At 54.2% G+C, this 15,618-nt stretch overlaps 1 protein-coding gene across 4 annotated transcripts in view; it reads left to right on the forward strand.

Annotated features, from left to right (window-relative positions):
• Positions 1-15,618, forward strand: part of NTRK3 (neurotrophic receptor tyrosine kinase 3) — a 347,391-nt gene that overhangs the window by 110,835 nt on the left and 220,938 nt on the right. For all 4 annotated transcript variants that reach the window (XM_066355626.1, XM_066355622.1, XM_066355623.1 and 1 more), the window contains exons 10-12: positions 3,492-3,515; positions 4,888-4,952; positions 5,779-5,881. In XM_066355626.1, the coding sequence (XP_066211723.1) occupies positions 3,492-3,515; positions 4,888-4,952; positions 5,779-5,881 (192 nt within the window). The remainder of the gene's footprint in view (positions 1-3,491; positions 3,516-4,887; positions 4,953-5,778; positions 5,882-15,618) is intronic.

The raw sequence follows: 15,618 nt of genomic DNA on the forward strand, positions 1-15,618 counted from the left end.
GCACTGTGCAGTGTCTGCCTATGTGAAGGTCACCTTACAGCCTCCCGAGAACCAGGGTGGCAGCCCCAGGAGACCTCATGGATCATAGTGCAAAAAAATAAAGAAACCTCTGACTAGAAGCTCTGAGAGTGAACTCGGGGGAACTGAGGCCGCACGGGAAGCTTCCTTCCTGCCACTGACGTCCAGGGCACGACGGAGCCTCAGCTCAGAGAGGCTCGGGGTAGGCTGATGTCTGAGACCCTGGTGGTCACGTGTGGTCCGACATCGCCAGCATCAGCCGAGTTTGCCCAGTGAAAGGCCTCGGGGACTTCTCGCAGTGGCCACACCAGGCTCTCCTCTGGGAGGCAGAGCAGCCCTCCCCCACACTGTGGAAGCGGCGGCTCTGAGATGCAGACACCGGGCACTCATGGCCTCCAAGTGAGCCTGGGCCTTGTGGGCGTAAAGGGCTGGCGTGTCCCTTTGCCCCTCCTGTGCCCGTCTTGTGATTAGAGAGGGAATTCTGGTAAGAGGAGAGTCTGTGCTCACTGATGGGCGAGGAGTGAAGTCCCCCGTTTCCAAAGGGAAGCTCTGGGGGCCTAGAGAGAGCGGGGACCCCTGGATTCCCAGGAGGGAGGGTGAGCCCTGCGGCCCCTCCCCACCAGGTGTCCTGAGGGCCGTGGCGCAGCGGGACGCTGTCGTGGGCACAGGTTTTGTTTGCCCTCCCTCCTCTTGGGAGGGCAGCAGTCTGTGCATCCTTCTGGACACACAGACATGGCCTCGGTCCATCGGGGGCAGAGCAGCCCCGTCCTGTGGTCTCCGGATACTGTCGTGACCTTGTCACCTCTCCTCAGGCCAGTGCTTCTCAGAGGGTGGCTCCCAACCAGCCTGTGCTCAGAGAACAGTTGGTCTGGCGCCTCCCTTTCCTCAGGCTCTGAGCCGAAGCTAGGGCCCCCTCCTCTCCATCCTGCCCCAAGATCAGGCCTTTGGTCACCTGTGGCTGGTGGCTTGCAGGGTACCCTCAGGAATTGGGACAAAGCTCTATTGTTGTTTTTTGAAACAACACAAAATGGCAGCAGACAAGCAACCTGTGAGTAGTGCAGATACTGTGCAAAGGACTTTCTCTGAAGGACTCCTTCACAGGAAGCAGCATTTCCTCACACATAGTTAGAGAGTGTTTGCTGGTGCATACTTGATAGAGGTACGATTACAGTGACTGGGGGTCTAGCCAAGGGCCTGGGAGACACAGAACCGCACTGAAGGGATAGAGGGAGGGATGGATGGGTGGATGGAGGGAGGGAGGGATGGATGGAGGAATGAATAAATGAATGAACGAATGGTCTCTTATCGTGCAAGCTGTGGTATAACGCACAGGTTCTCAAAGGAGCCAGCAGCATCAGCATCAGCCTCAGCTGAAAACTGGTTAGAGATGCAAATTCTCAGATCTCAATCCAGACCTCCTGAATCAGAAACTCTACGGGGAGGGGACCAGTAATTTATGTTTCTTTTTAAAGGTTAAAAAAATATTTTTAAATTTTCTTTTTGAGATAGTTTGAGATTTACACTCCCCCCCCAAAGTTACAAAATAGTACCAAGAACTTCCTTTGTACCCTTCACCTTGCTCCCCTCAATGTTACCGTCTTCCGTAACCACAGTGTAGTGCTCCAAACCCAGGTGTGAACTGTGATGCGGCACTGTTATCGAGTTGACAGTCTTTATTTTTATTATTTTTTATTTATTTATTTTTTTTGTATTTTTCTGAAGTTGGAAATGGGGAGGCAGTCAGACAGACTCCCACATGCGCCTGACCGGGATCCTCCTGGCATGCCCACCAGGGGCGATGCTCTGCCCATCTGGGACGTCCCTCTGTTGCAACCAGAGCCACTCTAGCGCCTGGGGCAGAGGCCAAGGAGCCGTCCCCAGCGCCCAGGCTAACTTTGCTCCAATGGAGCCTTGGCTGCGGGAGGGGAAGAGAGAGACAGAGAGGAAGGAGAGGGGGAGGGGTGGAGAAGCAGATGGGCGCTTCTCCTGTGTGCCCTGGCCGGGAATTGAACCTGGGACTTCTGCACGCCAGGCCGACATTACCACTGAGCCAACCGGCCAGGGCTGACAGTCTTTATTTAAATCTTATCAGTGGTCCCATGGCTGCCTCTCTCTTTCCTAGGATCCCATCCAGGATTCTGCATTGCACTTATTTGCCATATCACCGTATTCTCTTTAAATCTGGGGCAGCTCCTCAGTCTTTGTCCATCCATTTTATGACTGGCAATGTTAACTTCATCATGTGATCAAGATGGCGTTGGCCTGGTTTCTCCATTGCAAGTGACTCTTTTCCCCTTTTGTCATTAATAAGTACGACATTCAGAACATTTGTAAATATCTTGTCTCTCGTCATTCTTTCACCTATGAATTTTGGCGTTCGTTGATGATTCTTGCCTAAAACAATTACTACTGTGGTTTTGGTCACCTGATGACTTTTCTAGTCTCATCCTTCCTTCTCTGTTTGTTAATTGGAATTATACTGTAAGGACGAGCTTTCCCTTCTTCCTCATTTATTTCTTCAGTTATTTATTTTATGTTGGTGAGGACTTGTGGATATTTATTTTGTTTTCTGGTTTATAATCCGTGGATTAGGTGGCTAGGGCTGCCATCACCAAGTCTCAGAGACTGGGAGCTTAACCAGCAGAAATTTATCTTCTCACAGTCTGGAGGTTGGAAGTCAGAGATTAAGGTGTCGGCAGGGTTGATCTCTTCTGAGGCCTCTCTCCCTGGCATGCAGGTGGCTGTCTTCTCCCTGTGTCCTCACCTGGTCTCCCTCTGTGTGTCTGTGTCCTCATCTCCTCCTTTTATAAAGACACCTGTCATATGGGATTATTACTCACCTTACTGACTTCATTTTAACTGAATCAACTATGTAAAGACTTGATCTCCAGATACAGTCGTATTCTAATGTGCCGGGCTTAGGACTTCAACATGGAAAATTTGGGCGGATATAATTCAGTCTGTAACAATCCATGACTGTCATTATTATTCTGTTGCTTAAACTGCCCCAACTTTGGCCGCTGGACACTCCATCACGTTGGGTCCTGTGTCCTTCCTCCATGCCCCATTCATTTTGAGCACTTTCTCACTTTCTAGAACCACAAAATGTCCCAGGCAAATCTTGCACCTTTTCTGCCCCCGTCCTGAAAGTACATACTGCTCCAGGGAGCTCCCGTTTCTTTTACTGGAAAGTGGCCGTGAGCACCTCCGGACAATTCTGTGTCGCACTGAAGGTTGAGACTGTCTGAGAGAGTGGTTAAGGGCCCAGGCTCGGATGTGAATCCAGTTTTTAGATGCGTGAAAGTCCATTAGTTACTCAGTCTCTATCAGCTTGTATCCTTATCTGATAAATGGGGTCATGGTGAGTGGGAGGGGTCATAGCTATTAAGAATATAGTGCATCTGTTCTGCTTTTTTGTGTCATTTGTTAATGATCTCTGTCTCTCTCTCTCTCTTTTTTTTTTTTTTTTGCAGAGAGCACGGATAACTTTGTCTCTAGTAAGTCTGCTCTACCTTTTGCTTTGAAACCAATTTATTGATACTGTTGGTAACGATTGAGTCCAAACAATGTCTTGCCGAGGCCCTCACCGCCCCCAGACCCCTGGAAGCTGAACTGTGACAGGGAACTGGAGAAGAGAAAGACTTCTTGGGTCATTCCAAGCCCCCACCTCTTGGGTAGCCGCTCCACGCCTCAGTTTCCCACGGGGAGTTTTCTAAGGCCTGCCCATGTTGTGGACCTCCCTGCCAAGGGAGAAGGGTGGTGTCAGGAAGCCTGTGGGCTATACGTACCCCACAGAGAGACTCTTATTGACCATCTAGCTCTTGTGGAGAGAGCCTGGAGCCTCTAAACCCTTTGGTGTTTCTGACCTGCTCCGAGGGCCCCAGAACGTGGCAGGGACCCACCTGGTGTAGAGCTGTGATTGACAGGGTCTCCTGATAGGCTGGTGTGTCCTCCAATAGGATCACCGAGGCCCAGAGTATAAGTGATTTGGGGCTAGGACTAGACAGTCCCGAAAGGACTTGGTGTTTGCTCCTGGGCAGAGGGGAGACACATTTATTGATTTATTGCCCCCCCCCCCCCAGGAAGATAACGGCCACGATTGCCGCCATTTCCCCCTGTGTGGCCTGAGATAATGGGTCATCCTGTTTAGGATGCCCCGTGCTGTTTGACACCGATGTAAACGTTATCTGAGTCCTCCATCTTAGAGGACTTGCCATCTCACAGAACGTCCTTCCAGAGAATTCTAAATTGGGACCATCTCTTGCCAAGGAGGTGATTCTAGATGGGGGACAAACGGATAACCCGGGTTCTCCCCCCCCCCCCGGCCTTGCTGGGAAAAGGGGTGTTCGCTGGCCAGGTGGACTTGCTGCTTCACCTGAGCCACCCTCGTGTCCCATGTGAAGCCTGCCTTAGGGGGCTGTGTACGGGCCAGGCCTCGCTGAGGGGTGGGCAGGGAAGGGTGAAGGGCATAGGAGAGCCAGGGGTGGGAAGGGAGAGTCTGCAGCTGAGGACAGTTGGCACCTGGGCCATCAGTGATAAAATGTGCTGAAGCCAGACCCTGGCTAGGATCCCACACCATTTCTTTTTTCGTTTATGTGCAACAGCTCATGGTGCCTGGTGCCCAGGTGCAGTGATTTACCCTGAGGGTGGGAGTGGGGGTGGGGGTGGGGGAGTGAGGGCCCTTCATTCCCCGTGGAGGTGGCAGCCAGACAGGGACCCTGGTCTTGGGGATGGGCAGCCAGCCTCGGGCTTCAAGGGGATGCTGTCCAGCAGAACTCTCAGGGTGTGTGTGTGTGGGGAGGGGCTGGGAGTCGGCGCAGAGCCGCTCCCGGCCAGCAAGGTAACCTCCCTTCTCTGTTTGATTTTCAGTCTATGAAGTGAGCCCCACACCTCCTATCACTGTGACCCACAAACCAGAGGAAGACACGTTCGGGGTGAGTTACTTCTTGAGTGACAAGAGATCGTTTTAGACTCCACCGGAATAGCTGACTTGCCCAAATATTACCTTACTTGGAGCCCTAGTATTTGTGGCAGAAAGGAGCCCATGATGAATGACCTCCTTTCAGGCGGTTGAAACCTTCCTTGTTTGATGAGAATCATTCATTGTTTGAGGAAGTCTTTGAGGATCTGCTCCAAGCCCAGGGGCTCCGAAGAGAGCAGTCAGAAAATCCCCACTCTGTTAGGAACCTGGCTGGGCCTGGTTTGAGGGGCTGCTCCCTGTGTGAGCCTTATACAAGAGTCGGAGTTATCCAGACCTTCTCCCTGGCGTGGGGGGTGGGGATGCATTTCAAGCCCTTTGCCCCCTCCCTCACCTTCTCACCGACTGTCAGAGCCTGAGATTTCTCGGGGCTGGAGGAGAGAAAAGGGGTCTCTTAAGAGTCCAGATCTCCTAGAATTTCCTGGATAAGAATATTCTGTAAAAAATTTCAGTGTGAATATGCAGAATTCGCTTGCTAATTAAGACAGCAACACCACGAGCTAGAAGCCTCTCCACGCTTTCTAGTACATCTGCTCGGCTGGCCCCAGATGACAGGGGCTCAGAACCCTGAGTGATGGAACCCTCTCAGATCAAGCCGGGTAATTCATTCCCTTGATGTTCTCGAGGTCTCACGAATGACTTCTTCTGAAGGCTTCACACACCGGCAGAGCCCCATGACGGCGCTGCTGCTCCTGCAGCGGGACTGCATGCTGGGACTCGTGTGTTCCTGTGAGGACACGTGGCGATACGGCTGTCCTGACTCCCCTTCTGTCTCCGCCCAGGTGTCCATTGCCGTCGGGCTCGCTGCTTTTGCCTGCGTGCTGTTGGTGGTTCTCTTTATCATGATCAACAAGTACGGCCGGCGGTCCAAATTTGGAATGAAGGGTAAGATGGAGCTTTCGTTGGCATGGGCCTGTGTGTGTGTTTGGAGGGGTGATGACAAGATGCTGTTTTCGCCTTCCGTGGCTCTCTGTGAGGCCTCCGTTCTTCGGTGGAAGTGGTCCCCCCCACCCCTGTCTGCGCCTTTACTGTTGGTAATGACGGACTGCGCGCTCTACTGGTGTCTGTGGGGACCAAACTGGGAGTCACTTAGTTCTGCTGTGACTGCTGAAAGCACTGCTTAGTGGGGCTGGTATGATAAGAATAATTTGGGAAGGAAGTTGGGTTTGAAAGCAAATGAAGAGGACTTAAGTTTTCTTTTTCATTATTGGTGGGTAAGGGGACTCCTTGTCTGAGTGACTTGGTTCGTTTCTTGCTCTGCCCGTGCGTGGAGCCACGAGGAGAAGGCATTAGCAGAGCTAGATGTAGGGTGGGCTCCGGCTCTGGAAGGTTTCCCGGGCGACGGGATCTCAGCACGTAGCTCCACACAGCGTTCCAGAGCAGGTGCCAAGAGCAACATAGTTGCTACAGCTGCTGGCTGGCTTCCGAGACACAGAGAACTCAACCGTCATGGCCGGGGTGGGGGAGGGTGGGGCTCCGCACCGAGGCGTGGGTGCAGGGAGTGGAGTGAACGTGGTGAACCAGCACCCGTGCCAGGTCCCAGGGAGGGATCTGACCAAATGGCTCAAAGGGGGCTGGGTACCATTTCCCTTGAATTTCAAGATATACTTGCAGCTATGGCTGGATGTTAGGAGAGTGGGATTATAAAAGGTTCAACAAGCCGTCAGGGTGCTGAGCTCTTATGCAGGTTGGGGTCTTCTGTGAGGTCATGAGATCCAGAGGGATGGACTCCTAGGGTTCTCCCACGAGCTGGTGTCTGTGGAGAGGGGCTGACCCAGGGGCTCCGGGACCGAAGGCGAGTGTGCGCATGAGGTTCACAGGGACAGTCGTCCCCAGAACTGGCGCACAAATGTTTGGGTGTTTGTGCACGTGGGGCGAGTGGGAAATTTGGAATGGAACTGGTTCATAGCTTTTCTCGTAGTCTGGAAAGGTTCGGCGACTGCACTGAAAGTTCAGAGCAGTGCTGTGTAACAGGAGACATCCGCAGGAGCACGGAGAGGTGGAGAACACGGGGCGGCAGCCTGTGCGCTCCTTCCGCCCCTGACTGGGCTGAACACGCCACCGCGAGGCAAGCGGGTTTTCTGGCATCAGATGGAATATTTTGACCAAGAGAAATTCATGTCCTGGCAAATGATAAAGAGGGGCTAGGAGTCGGGCCTGATGCCAGATGACTTAAACAAGATCAGACCACTGCAGGCACCTTGACTGGAGATTTTCATCTGCCAGACGCGGCTTCCAAACTGAGCCTTGCACTGGAGCGCAATCCCCGGGCTCCTGGCTTTAGGACTGGAGCTACTTTTTCTGCAAGGTTTCCTGCTGTGGGAGGGACCTTTCCTTTTTCCACCTGAGAAAACGTCAGGGCCTCCACCCAAGGGAAGAACGGGGCACTCTCGCTGTCCTCGAGGAGGCGCACCACCCGCTGAGACCCTGTGGCACACCACCCGCTGAGACCCTGTGGCACGCCTGGCAGCGCTGAGCGAGCAGGCTTTTCCTGTGCCATGTCCTCCGGTGTCTGGAACAGCGAGTCCCCATGTCGGGTGGGTGAGGAGCACCCGGGGTGGTGCCCTCCTCTCAGCTGTCCCTGGAGCCTCGCCCGGCCTCCGCTCCCCTCTTCTGTGCTGAGCCACTTCCATGGCCCAGGTTGGGTCAGTGGGGGGGGGGGGGTCATGCCCCCATAGGTGGACGTCAGGCACCTTAGAGAAGTCAGGCTAGAGTTAGCGGCAAGTGAGCTGGTGTGGCCTGCACCTCTCTGACCTCATCACGCCCGGCTGTGATTGGGTCTCATTTTAGGGTGAATGAGCAGGCGCCCCAGTCTGCACAGATCCTTGACCCATCAGAGCGGAGGCCAGCCGTCTGCCAGAGCAGGACCGGGCAGCTCCCCCCTGGGCCAGGCCTGAACTCTGGTCACGGGTGTTTGGACGGTGGGTGCTGGACAGGTTCCAGGCAGGGGTGTTCACAGGGTGGCGCAGAAAGGTATAGAATATTCCAGTATTTTAACAACTAGTCGTATTGTGTCAGGGCACCCTGGACTTGGAAGTTACATGGTTTGGAATTCATACCAAGCTCTACCTCACAAAATATGTTTAAATTAGACACCAAAAGACCATGGCAGTGATCTCCTAGGGGCCCTTGGGCACCTGTGAGTAAACTGAGGCTCAGAAAAGGAGGTCCCTGGCCCTGGTTTCACAGCCTGGCGAGGCTGCGTCAGACCTGGGACTCCCTGCCTGTGTCCCACGTGCTTTTATGACTGGACCCCTTGCTCCTGGCTGCCCTCCCCGCCCACTGTGAACATTCCCAGGGCACCAGCTGTCTTGTTTCACTTGGTCATTACAATAAAACCAGGCGTCTTTAAATAATAAAACCTGCCCCACGGATTTCATGTAAGGTGGGTATCATTGTTATTTAATGGGAAAAGAAGCCCACGCATGGGGTTTTGCAGCCTATAAACACAGCACGCCTCATTTGGCCTGTTAACCTCCTGACCACCTTGTCGGTCTCTTTGAACACTCCTAGCGGAGAACACTGAGAGTTTACTTCGTGCTTCTCGGCATCCTCTTACTCCGATGGCGGCAACAGAAGAATGGTTTATTAGAGCCGACACAGACCGTAGACGTATTAGGGTCATGTCCCCATTGCACAGACCAGGAAACTGAGACCCAGGGAAAGGCAGCGGATGCTGGAGCGCACGAGAGAGCCACGCTGGCCCCGTCCTCCTGTGCACCTGCTGTGTGCGGAGCCCAGGCCCGTCCGGGCAGCGCGGCTGGACTGTGAGCAGATCCGCTCGCAGAATGCTGCCCCTCTTGTACGGGCCTTTCAGAAATACCTCTTAGTCCGCCTTTTTCAACGTGGGGACACACCTGTCCTGGGGGAAAGATGGGAATGGCTGGAGGAGTCTTGTCTCCCAGGCCCGGAGGACTTCCTCCGTTTCCGTCTGGAAATGTGGGCGGCCGCGCGGCCGGGCGGTGGAAGTGGAGGCTGGGCAGGGAGGGAGTCAGGAACTGCTGGCTGGGCTTCCCGCGGGGCGTCGGGGCTTCGACGGCTCTGCTCGCTGTTCACCCTCGTGCCTGGAGGTGTGCCGGGGCCTCTGCCGGGCCCTCCAGGGCTGCTCTGCTGCGAATGCGTTCCAGCTAATAGGTACTTACACTGAAGCGATTGCCTATCTGATTATGTTTGGGGGTTATTAACATTTTCCCCATAAACAGATGGTAACTGTCCTCTGAGTGAATTGCCGAGTCATGCCAGAGACTTGATTTGGAGGGACGGGCTCCTGCCAAGAGGTCTCAGGGGCTGCCGCGCACGTCGAGTGTCTTGTTATCCCTTCGGTTTGCTGCCTGGTTAAAGGGACTTACTAGACTTGGGAAGGAGTCATTTCTACCCTCTCACCGAACCTTGGAACATCGGATAGATGAGGGCTCCTTCCAGCTGGACGGTGGTATGCCTGGGAGGGATATTGGACATCCAGCGTTGGATGCTCTAACTGGCGCTTCTTCCTCAGCTGGGAGAGAGGGGGATATTTGTGCGTCTGCAGCTAGGAGCACGGAGCAGGAGAGTTGGCGCAAGGAGAAGGGTGTGGACAGAGATGGAGACTTCTGGGATCACGGAAGTGGACCTGGACCGTGGATGAGGGTGGGAATGGTGGGTGCCATGGATAAGGAAGCTTGCCCTGTGGGGGTCAGAGGTCCAGGGCAGTGCAAGGCAGAAGAGAAACTTGAGTAAAGGACTTGGTTTCCTGACTTCCTGCAACAAGTTCGTTCCTCCTTCTGGCCTGTTGTTGTATCTTGACTTCGTTTTCTCTCCCCTCTGCACTGAGCTATGCAGGGAGAAAGGCGCCTCTGGCCCCTGTAGTGCTCCCGCACTTGTGCCTCCTGGTGGAAGTGGTTCTTTGAACACACTTATGCGAGGGATTTCTGGATTTATTTCCTATATTGTTATCTTCAGGGTCCTGTGTTCTAGCAAATGCCCTTCCCCTCTTTCAGGACCCCTCGACAGAGCCTCCAACCCAAAGAGCGCCTGTAGCATTTGTTCAGGTCTAAATGAAATAGGCCAGGTGTGTGGCCAGTCCTCTGGCCAGACGCAGGTTAGGTGAAGCTGGGAGCCGCCTTCTTCTCCTCTGCTCTGGACTTCGGGTTTCTGGCTGCAGATGAAGCCTTGCCTTGCCTGGTGACTTAGTTCGAGGATGTGGGGTCCGCACCTTTGAGGAAGAGTCTGAGAGGCGGCGTGTGTATTTCTGACATGCCTTTGCTGCCCTGTCTCTGCGGGAGCATTGCAGACGTGCAGTGAATGGCCCTAGAAGTCCCCACACTGTCACCATTGGCTGTGTGAAGCCCAGGCTGCCACTCCGTTCCCCTCTCTCAGGGCTCTAGACCAGTGGTCCCCAACCTTTTTTGGGCCACGGGCCGATTTAATGTCAGAAAATATTTTCACGGACCGGCCTTTAGGGTGAGACAGATAAATGCACAAAATAAAATTATGCAACCGGCGTAAAAACTGTGGTATTTTAAAATATAATTGTCGAACTTACGAGACAAGCGTCAAGAGTGAGTCTTAGATGGATGTAACAGAGGGAATCTGGTCATTTTTTTTAAAAATAAAACATCGTTCAGACTTAAATATAAATACAACGGAAAGAATGTAAGTTATTTATTCTTTCTCTGAGGACCGGTACCAAATGGCCCACGGACCGGTACTGGTCCACGGCCCAGGGGTTGGGGACCACTGCTCTAGGGGACCTGCCGTCCTCTGGCACTGACTCTTCTGTTTGAAGGGAGATCCCTGGATTTTGTGTTATAAAATGCTTTCCCCTGTGGCTACCTGCTAGGTGGCTGCTCCTGGCAGGCCCCTGCGTCCTTCTCAGTAGGGACAAGGGTGGCCAGAGAGCTTGGCTCTGTTGCCAAAGTGATTGCTGCTCTGGTCCATTTGATTTTTGGTGGTGCAACAAGAGTTCTTACTAATCTGTGCCATTGTACCCAGTTCTCACAGGGTTAACAGCCCTTTATTGCCTTAGTTTAGAAGTTCTCAGTCTTTTGTCCCCACCGTGCATGACAGATGATGGTCATAGGCCTTGCATACTTTGTGGGTTGTCACCAGGCATTAGGACACATGCTGGCCCTCACAGCAATTTCACACCTAAGAAAAATATATTAGGATATGAGGTAGCGAAAGAGGTTTTTAAAGCCAGAAAGAAAATCAAATCCATACTAATTTTTACTGTTAAAAAAAATTTGCACACTTGATATTTTATGATTCATCGAAAGTCCTGGTGACACACTCCCTCCCTGATGCAGACCTCCTCCTGTGTCATGGCCCCAGCCTGGAAAGAGGGGTGACGCTGTGACCTTGGCTCTCTCCCTGTGTTCCCCGCCCAGCGTGATGTTTGCCCCTGCAAAGCCGAGTGGCAGTAACGCCCCACTAGAACCACTGTCTTCCCACGACACTCTCTGGCTCTGCATCTTCTGCGCACACTGGGGGTTTTCACTTGTCCACGGGAGGAATGTCCACGTGGCTGCAGTGCCCAAGCCCTGTGTCTGTGCAGCCCGGTCTCCCTTGACCTCCGCAGAGGGGTCAGGGTGTTCAGAGTGGCCCTTGAAGCCACAGCAGCAAAGCAGACAAATCAAGAGGACTGTTGATCCGGAAACGCGATTTGGACTGGGGAGAAAAACCACGTGCTGCAAACAGCAGCAAACCAGCCAGCTGCTGCAAAGCCCTGGGCCCAGCTCCTTGTCACACCACTGCCCTTAATGCCGCGCATTCCTCACTCACGGGGGGGGGGGGGGGGGGGGGGGGCGGGGGGGGGCGGGGAGCGTGTCAGGGAGGGCTGTGCTGCAGGTATCTGTCACCAGCTGTGGCTCAGCAACCAGGTGTGTCTGCCACCTGCTCCAGGCCTGGGGCTTCCAGAGGAAGGAGGAGGAACACCCTTTCACTCGCAGAGATAGTAACCCCTTTTCCTTCCTCGGCACCGTAGTGATTGGGTCTGGAGAAAGCCTCGTGTGCCTGGAGATGCTGGTTCGTTGCATAAGGTCTTGAAGGCTTGGCTTACTCTCTGGACCATGTACATCAGACAGAAACCATAACCTAGAACCCAGTACCCGGAGCTTAGGAACTGCTCGGCCAGACAGTAGCTGATTCTTTCATTGTTACCAGTGTCTTAAGCATATGCAGTCCTCTGAGGTCCATATCATCATCCTGGTTTTTTGCGGACAAGCAAACCGGGATTCTGAGAACGCTGGTAGGGTCATAAGGGCTGTCTGACTCCATGCTGCGCGTTAAGGTCAGGATGGAAGGGACTCCAGGGCTGCTGGGAGCCATCGAGAGTCCCCATCCCAGGGAGCCCTGGACAGAGGGTCCATTACTCCCCTCCATCACCTGAGAGCCCACTGTCCACTCACAAACCAGTGGCTCACTCCCCCAGCTAACGGCTGCCTGCTGTCCCCTTATCAGTTAATAAGCTGCTTATCCAGCCTCGGGCAGATACTTGGCTACAGGTTAATGGGGTCTTTTGTGGCCCTGGTCCTGGCTCTCTAATCCACCCCCCACCCCCCATCCTTTCTGCCCTCCTCCTCTGTCTCTCCAAGTGTGCAGCTCCCAGAAAAAGCACAACACCCCTACAGAAACTCTATTTCCAGATCCCACCCGAGCCTGTGACTTGTAGCTGTGCGCTGGGGAGGGCTGGGCTCAGGTTTAAAGTGACAGCAGCCATTTCCATAGATGCCTCTCCCAGTGTGCCCCAGATTGTGTTCAGGGGTGATCCCCACGCTGCCATCTGTGTATCTGTGTATCAGTGAGTGTCCTGTAAGCCAGAGATTTCAGTCGTTCCTTCTTGACCCTTCCCCTCCTCCGCCAGCCCCTCCCCCACTGGCCACCCCTGCGCTGTCCGGCACGGCCCCAGTCCTCCCCATGTCACCCTGAAGCTGCTCCTGAAGCTGTTCCTTCCGTCTCTGCCCACTCCCGCCCTCCCTTCTCTCCAGGGCTTTCTAGCCAGACCTCCCCTATCCCCCTGACCCTGTCCTTTCGTGTTTCCGCAGCTCTGCAGTGGACTGGTGTCACTGCCAGGGCAGCCAGGCCCAGCATGGTCTGTCCCCGGGCACCCACAGCCTCACCTTGCTGTAGGATTTCCGCTCCTGCCACGGAGCCTTTCCAATGGCCAGTGCTCCCTACGACCACAGTGCCTTTGCCCGGACTACCACACAGCTTCATGAGTTCCCAGGTCCTCCTCGGCCCCATCCTCACGTCCCTGGCTGCCCAGGACAGAGACGCCCCCGTGACTGGCCTTTCTAGCATCAGGCCCCTTCCTTTCCCCGCGCCTCGCACAGGTGAGGAAGGAGTGTTTGATGACTGCTTGACTGCCGGTAGACGGGCTGTGTTGGGCTCGCTCACAGCATTATTAACGTCAGCTGACCGCCTAAGGCGAGGGGTACAAGGATGTCCTCTGGCCACCTTGGGCTTTGCACCCAGAGGGCTGGGAGCTCCTCTCCTGACCACCAGCACCCTCCGTCTTATTACCATGGTGATGGGGGGAGTGTGATCTGGGAGTGTTTCTTTGGTGCCTGTTGCCTGTAAGATAGACATGGGGTAATGTTCTCCTCCACCCAGCAGCTCTTCCCTTCCCTCCTCCCACCTAATAGCGTCACGGCCAGGAGGACACAAGGACCCAACTGCCTTTCTCTATGGTCACACTGTGTTTATCTGGCCTCTTTCTCCCTCATGCCTCTTCCTTTGCCCACCGCTTTGTATGGAATCTGCTGAATCGTGTGGCTTCTTCTTGCGCCCACACCGCTCAGGCTTCCTCCCCAGCCACGACCCTGGTGCGTGCTACAGCCTAGAGTCGGGCAGGCCTGGGCTCCAGTGCTGGCTCGGCTGCGTGGGAGCTGTGGCACTTACGTGACTCAGCATTCTGGGCCTCCATTTCCTCAGCTGACAAATGAGAAGGATAATCCTTACTAGGCAGTGCTTTATGAAAATTAAATGAAATTATGTATATAAAGTAATTAGCCTAGTCCCTGGCTATGTAGTAATCACTCAATGAATGTGGTGAGGGGAGGAATAATTATGACTTTTACTCCATTCAGACAAGCTGTGAGTAATCCGCAGGTCCCATTATAGTTTGATTTGCAGACTTGGGTTTTTGTTTTTTTTTTTTTTAATTGCAATGGTTGGGCTGCTCCTCTGACCAGTGGGGTCAGAACCACAGTGGACGGGGTCCAGATATTAGAAGTTTCTAAAGCTGCCCAGGTGATGTCAGCGGGTAGCCAGGTTGTGACCCTGTAGTGGGGCCTCCCTGGCCCCTCTCTGACAGACCACAGTCCCTTTGGGACGGAAGGAGACGGGAGGGGAGGGAGACAAGGCGGGGAGAGCTCTCACTGATCGGGCCTCCCTGTGTGTCAGGCACTGTGCACGGCCCTTTTACCTGCGTGTTCTCATCAGGTTTGCACCATGAACTTGTGATAGACAAATTGTCGTGCCTGCTTCTCACGTGAGCTTCTGGGAGGATGAGGGACTCTGCTAATGTCGGGCATCGGCTGGCTTAAGGAGGAGGGACCAAGAGACGAGGACAGGACCAGGGCTCTCTCTGCTTCCACTCCTTCCATTCCACCCCTTCTGCTCCCCCTGCAGCAGTGAGGTGCTCGAGCACCCGGCTCTCACCACCCTCTGTGTGGGGCTGGCTGCCACTCCCATCCACCTGCAGTGTTAACGACCCAGCTCACTTGCTGCCCACTGGGCCCCCAGCCAGTCATCTGCCACCTGTTCTCCTGTGCGTAGTAGGTGGCGCTGTTGGCTTAATGGAGACATTGATGCCTCGCCAAGCTCACCCCCGTGGGTGAGGGGAGGAGCTTTCGCTGACCATAAATGGGAGCATAGTTTGATATTTTTATTGCCTCGAATTTGCAGGCATGCTATTGGACTGGGGAAGAGCAGGGGCTGGGCTGGGCACAGAAAGGAGGCGGCCTTCCTTGTTGACTGACGGGTGGGTCAGAGGGAGAGGCTCCAGTTCAGAGCTGCTCACGGACAACCCGGCGAATCTTGTTCAGACGCACTGCACCTTCTCACCCGATGGGCCTGGGGCTCTGCGTTTCTCATTCTCCACACGAAGCAGGTCCTGTGGGTCTGCCTGCCCCACTTGGCTTGGCAAGCCTCTCCCTTCAAAGAAGGGATACCCAAATCTATTTTCCAGCCCCTGAGGTTTGTATTTGGGACGTGTCGTGGATGTTTCAGAATCCGGGCTCTAGCCCTGGCTGAGTTCTCTTTGGATGTCTTCTGACCCTCACGTTTCTCCTCCAGAACAGGAAGGCTTCGAATTCAGTGGCTTCCAGGGTTCCCTCTGGTTAGAGCCTTCCATGGTCCTGTCAGTGGGATCAGAGGTCAGGGCAGGTGAGGGGAATGCGAAGGAAGGAGGGTGGATCTCTGGGAGACGGGAGTGGAGAGCTATGTGCATGGTGTAGACTGATTGTTCCTTTTGGGTCACCCAGTCTGAACTGTGAGAGTCGGAGGCTGAGAGAGACAATTGATTCTCTTCTGTGCTGTGTGTCTGAGAGCCCAGGTTAGACAATGAGCTCCCGGCAGGTGAGGTGCTGGCCTTTACGTCCTAATTCCTATACTTGGCTTTTCTGAATGGCAGGACTGTATTT

This window comes from Saccopteryx leptura, chromosome 13, assembly GCF_036850995.1.
Source record: "Saccopteryx leptura isolate mSacLep1 chromosome 13, mSacLep1_pri_phased_curated, whole genome shotgun sequence".
In the NCBI taxonomy this organism is placed as follows: Eukaryota; Metazoa; Chordata; class Mammalia; order Chiroptera; family Emballonuridae; genus Saccopteryx; species Saccopteryx leptura.